This window comes from Lampris incognitus, chromosome 15, assembly GCF_029633865.1.
Source record: "Lampris incognitus isolate fLamInc1 chromosome 15, fLamInc1.hap2, whole genome shotgun sequence".
In the NCBI taxonomy this organism is placed as follows: domain Eukaryota; kingdom Metazoa; phylum Chordata; class Actinopteri; order Lampriformes; family Lampridae; genus Lampris; species Lampris incognitus.
The window spans coordinates 28401499-28407389 of NC_079225.1; the positions used below are offsets into that span (position 1 = coordinate 28401499).

The window sequence follows — 5891 nt, forward strand, 5'->3', positions numbered from 1 at the left end:
GTTATGATGGTTAAGGTTAGAGGCTTGGGAATGAACATAGTCAGTAAAGGGTCCCCACAAGTATAGGGAGACATGGTGTGTGTGTGTGTGTGTGTGTGTGTGTGTGTGTGTGTGTGTGTGTTAGGCCTACCTGGGACATGTATATTCAGTGAATCTCCATTGGCCAGTGGGCTCATAGTGGGTTTGGAGGAACCTCTACCACTTCTAGCACTTTGCTGCAGGCTCTGTCTGAGCTGTGTTTCCTATTCTGAGAAGTCCTTGTATGACCCGTGTCCCCATGCCAAGATTCGAGCTGCTTCTAATGAAAGTAAGGTTACAGCAGTTTATTTCAGAAACAACAGCCCCATGGGAGGAAAAAAAATTCACAAGAGTCAAGCCACCGATGTTTCATTAAAGCATACTTCTCAACCTGATGGTGAAGAATGTGAAAAGTAGCAGTGGCTGTGGGATTTCGGTGGCAGACGAGAAGGTTGAAAGAGAAGGAGGAATTTGCACTTTGAATTGAGCTCTTTAGTGTGTTTTTCAAGACATAGCAGGCTTGGAGGTCTACTATGCTTGTCCTCGCTGAACGGCACGATAATAATATGACAGAGGCCGGTGCAACCAACAGCTCAGGTGAAGGATAATGAGGTTGATATATTTGTTATGTCTTATTTTGTTTTATTTCTGTGTCGCTATGGGTTTGCCGTATGCGACGTTTGTGTTTGCGCTCGTGTACAGTTTGAAAATGTCCGTTGTTTGCAAGAGCACACTGACACCTCGTTGATTTGACAGTCATCTCACATCTCATTTAGATGCGAGATGATTCCCGTTTGTGTTCAACGACATCTCAAGACGCTACACCTCCTTAAGTTTCAAGTTAATTATCCGACACCCTAACTTTTAGCTTTCGAAGACACATGCAGTCATATATACCCGCGACAAAAAAAAAGAAAAGGAAGCATGCAGTGGTGAGGGTATAGAGGGTATCTGTGAAGGAGAGGGTAGATTATCAGAGGGACACAGAGCTAGACTGGCCTTCGCTTATTCTGTAAAAATGATGCAAAATGTCAACATTCAGTTTAGTCCACAATATTTGGGATGATGAATTTAAAAGTCATGCAATGGTGTGTGTGTGTGTGTGTGTGTGTGTGTGTGTGTGTGTGTGTGTGTGTGTGTGTGTGTGTGTGTGTTTATGAGGCAGCCCACAGAGACCACAAAGGATATTTCAATTGGTGCATTGTTGTCTGTCAGTGAAAATATTTCTAGAGTCAGCGAGTGTCTTAAGAGACTTCAGAACGAGCTCGTTGAGGTACTTTAGATTTCTACCTCTTGCACCACGGCGTCACACGTTGTGGTTAAGCCCAAGCTGATCTGCCGAAGCGCAAACGATTCAGGAAAACAAACAAAGCGAGCCAGCAGACAAGCTCTTTTATCTTCTATGCCTCAATGCAAAACCCGAGAGACGCGTCTAATCCAGATCACAGCTCCAGTCGGACTGGCTGGTCTCGGAATGGCAAGCTGCGTGAATTCTGCGGTCACCGACTTTAGACGAAATATGTGTGTGTGCAGCTTCTCTAATAAGACCTGGTAAAGTTTTGACCTAGTCGCGAAAGTATCTCGCCGTTACGGTAAGTGGGGACGGCTCGTGCAGCTTCGACGTGGACGAAGGGCACAAATTACCCATCGAGGTTGTGCACGGCGTGCGTAATTACGCACGTAGCCCGGTGGAGACCGATGGCCGCATCGATAACCAGCGCTAACGTAGTCCTAAACGTTTGCGTTATTTCTGTTAACCCCGTTGCTTGTTAACGAAACGCTCTTAGCGCTTCGTATTCACTGGTGTGGCACCGCGGGTCTGATCCCGGTTTCAAACACTTCCGTCGCAGACTCGAAATCATCGCCCCGTGGAACCAGACTTCTGCCTAAGGTCTATGCGATTGCAACGGTATCGTTCAGTAACCGGCTTTCGGACTTCGCAGTCATCGGACACTTCGCTGACTATCTGCGACCCGTTCGCGCGACCGGTCGCGACCAATGAAACAGCCCAACTCACATGGGCACGTTGGTGGGGAAAATGACGACCTTAGCATCACGAAACCAACTGGCATGGAGACCAAACTGCACGACCTACAGGGAGATGGGCGGATTTGGGGGATGCTGAGTGTGTGTGTGTGTGTGTGCGTGCCGCTCACTTCACTATGCGTTGAGCGCCTTCTAGTGACATCCTATATGCCCAGGGCGACAATAAACAGCCAGGATCCATAAAACGTAACAGGCTAAATACACGAGAGAGAGAGAGAGAGAGAGAGAGAGAGAGAGAGAGAGAGAGAGAGAGAGAGAGAGAGTCAAATCAAATAAAATGATCGTCCCGGTTTTACGGCTCGCAACGCGCGCCATGGCAGTTTAGCGCTGCCACAAATGTCAAACTGCTTGATAAATGATAAAGGGTTAGGATGTGGCCAAACATATCGATCACTCATTAACTGCCGAGTTTTAATAAATCAACAGTGTCCTAATGAGAGGGCGTTTGCGTAAAGGCCATTTTGTAGAGCGCACTAAGCGTTTTTACGTGAACCGGCCCTTCTCGTATCTCTCTTTAAATCAAATAATGTCTCGCGTAATTAAATCATTCACCCACACTTACAAGAATCAGAAAATGGCCAAACAAGTTAACCAAGTTTAAATACCGGCGTAAATGACACCCCCCCGCCTCCACATACCCCGACCCCCATCTCTCTCTCTCTCTCTCTCTCTCTCTCTGGATCTTTGAAGCGGAGAGTTGACGGGAGGTAATCCCCACCATGTGAGTGGGCGGCGCGGGATCTGCGGAGGCGTGTTGTTTTTTCTTTTTTTTTCTTCTTTTTTTTTTCTTTCTTTCTTTTTTTATGATCCAAACGACGCCGTACCTATAAAAAGAGCGAGAGTCGGGGCGTAAGATAGTTTTCTCCCATGGTTCCAGGTACCTAACACGGTCGTCTCACCCGGACGGACCGCATCCCATCGGCGGCAGCGGAAGCGGCGAGATGCACCAGTCAGCCGGCGTCCAAACGGCGCGCACGCTGAAACACGCAGCGCTGTGCCTGATGCTGCTGCCGCGCTTCCTGCTGGCAGCGCTCGTGCTGTGGCTCCTGGATTTTCTGTGCATCCGGAAGAAAGTGCTGCTGAAAATAGGGGAGCAGGAGGGCAGCCCGGACGACCCGCCGGTGTGCGTCTCCGACTCCAACAAAATGTTCACCTTGGAGTCCATCCGGGCCGTGTGGTACGGCCAGAAATTAGACTTTTTCAAAGCGGCGCACCTCGGCCAAGCTGCGCCCAACACCGAGGTGGTCCTGGTCCAGGAGCGGAGGAGGGTCCGGATCCTGGACTGCATGAAAGGGAAGAGACCGCTCATCCTGAACTTTGGCAGCTGCTCCTGACCGCCGTTCATGACGCGCCTAGCGGCGTTTCAGCGTGTGGTGAGCCAATACGCAGACATCGCGGACTCCGTGCTGGTGTACATCGAGGAGGCGCATCCGTCGGACGGCTGGGTGAGCTCGGACGCCCCGTACCAGATCCCCAAACACCGCTGTCTGGAGGACCGGCTGAAAGCCGCGCAGCTGATGCTGTCCGAGGTGCCCGGGAGCAACGTCGTGGTGGATAATATGGACAACTCGTCTAACGCGGCGTACGGAGCCTACTTCGAAAGACTTTACATTCTGAGGGATGAAAGGATAGTGTATCAGGGGGGTCGGGGTCCAGAGGGATACCGGATTTCCGAGCTGAGAAACTGGCTCGAGCAATACAGGGACGATCTTGTGAATTCAAAGACAGCGGTGCTCCATGTCTAGTTTGAGATGCTGAGCTGCCTGCTATTATGGCCCGTTATGCTTATGAAATGTCCAGTGTTCAGATGCTGCTATCAACTGTTAACACAAAGGCACATAATGTTGTTTTTTTGTTTAGTTTTTGTTTTTTGTTTTTTTCATATGCATTATGTATGAAGGACTGTCAAACAAGTACCAGTCTTGTCAAAGCCTGTTTGGCTGGGCTGTGAAATTGTGCTCATCTTGTCCTTGCACATGCATATGTGATCTACATCTTTTTTATATGGAGAAGTCTCAAATCGTCTGAAACGGTGCAAAATTCCACTTTTAAGATTCAATTTGTGATCACTTTATTTTTATACAGTATTCCGTATGTGTGTGTGCGCGTGTGTGTGCATGTGTGCGTGTGCACATGCGTGTGTGTGCATGTGTGCTTTGCTCAGCTATATTTGTGAGGAGCAATTTGAGATTTTAACTATAAGAGCAGAGGACGCCTTCGCAAAGCGAGGACATTTTGGCAGGCCCGCACTTTTTTAAGGGTCTATTTTGGCGTTAGGGTCTGGGTTTACAGTTAAAATTGGAATTAGGATTAGTTTAAGGCTAGGGTTCGGCATCTAATAGGATTAGGGAATAAGGGTCCTCACAAATATAGAAAAAACAAACACGTGTGCATATGTGCGTGTGTGTCTGCGTGTGTCTAAGCTAATACCTTACTCCGGTGTTTTTGTGAAGTTCGGTTTTTAAAAGGTTAACCCAGAAAACCGATACTGATGTTTTTCACACTAGAGTAGGACTCTATTAGCAAGAGGCTTTCCGTAATGATCAACTGCCAAACGTCCTGTAAAAGATGTATACTTCGTGGAACAAATGTTTTTAATAAATGTCAGAGCACACATCAATCTTATCTCTCGATTCTGGAGATGGAGCGCTCTTCACAGTTACTCTCTCTCTCTCGCTCTCTCACTCTCTCTCTGCCCTTTTCAGATGAGGATCCCTCTTTATTAGTTAATTAAAAGGAAATAGGTGTTATGCCAGTTCAACAGCTCTCAGACTCTCAGGTCTGCTAACCAACAACTGGCAATGTTCTGCCTTCTCGGCACACTTTTACTTTCACTGCTGTCATTGTAAAAGCCCATCTGCACGGCTTGGATTGGCTGGAGGGAGGTCAAAACTGTCAAAGTGCTTGGTCACAAGTATTTATTAACCGGTTTCCGATGTTGAAATGTCATGTCCTGGTGTTATCCATGGCCTGTTTTCTGTTTATTCACTGGTTGCATTTCCCCTCACCTGGCTGTGTCTATCGGGCTGTACAATCATAATAGGATTATGAAACGAGTATGAGTGGATGTCTCTTGCACAAACAACACAACTGGGAACGCCGAATCACACTTCCCATATCCTCTATTATCTCCCATAGCAGTCCTTCCGGCAGCCGGACTGGATATGGGGTTTCCACATAGGTGCCCGTCTATGTGGAAAACACCAAGCTATATTGGTGTGAAAGACACCAATCTATATTGGTTGGCCAGCAGTACAGACCAATCAACATCAACTGTGTAACGTCTGCAAGAATTTAGGCTGATTTGTAACAGGTTAAGTAAACGTGTTTCATCTAATTCCATTTCTGTGAACTATCTGGAGCTGTGGTATCTTCCCTAGATGGCATGAAGTAGATTCTGCTGAAATGAAGATGGTTTTGCTGCCTGCAGGGCAAGCACTGTGAACATTTAGATGGGCTATTTTTTTTCCTTCTCTTTAATCCATCTATCTTTATATCAAAATTTCTCCATCATTTTAGGGCTGTTTCTCCCTCAGTCAATCTCTCTTTTCCATCCCCCCCCATCTCTAAAGTATGCTTGTGCACACATACACACCCATTCTCTCTCCCTCTCGCATGCACATGCACACACATGCACACCCATTCTCCTTCCTTCTTATGCACACACACACACACACACACACACACACACACACACACACACACACACGTGCACATGCACAACCCTCATGCACACACACACATGCACACCTTCATGCACACAAACATGCACAACCACACACAGGCACATGCAATTAGGATTAGCAAACAATGTGATTAGATCCCAT

General features: G+C 47.3%; 1 protein-coding gene and 1 long non-coding RNA gene across 2 annotated transcripts; one reads left to right on the top strand and one right to left on the bottom strand.

The window, feature by feature from the left end:
• Nucleotides 1-258: 258 nt before the first annotated feature.
• LOC130125075 (uncharacterized) lies at nucleotides 259-2728 on the bottom strand. The gene is made up of 3 exons (XR_008811415.1): nucleotides 2703-2728; nucleotides 2175-2258; nucleotides 259-298 (listed from the first exon to the last, which is right to left on the bottom strand). It is a non-coding gene; the product is annotated as an uncharacterized LOC130125075 (long non-coding RNA).
• A 79-nt stretch (nucleotides 2729-2807) lies between these two features.
• On the top strand, nucleotides 2808-4684 carry dio3b (iodothyronine deiodinase 3b). Its single transcript, XM_056294514.1, has one exon. It carries the CDS (start codon nucleotides 3006-3008, stop codon nucleotides 3807-3809), a length of 804 nt encoding a protein of 267 aa, XP_056150489.1. The 5' UTR covers nucleotides 2808-3005; the 3' UTR covers nucleotides 3810-4684.
• Nucleotides 4685-5891: the final 1207 nt, after the last annotated feature.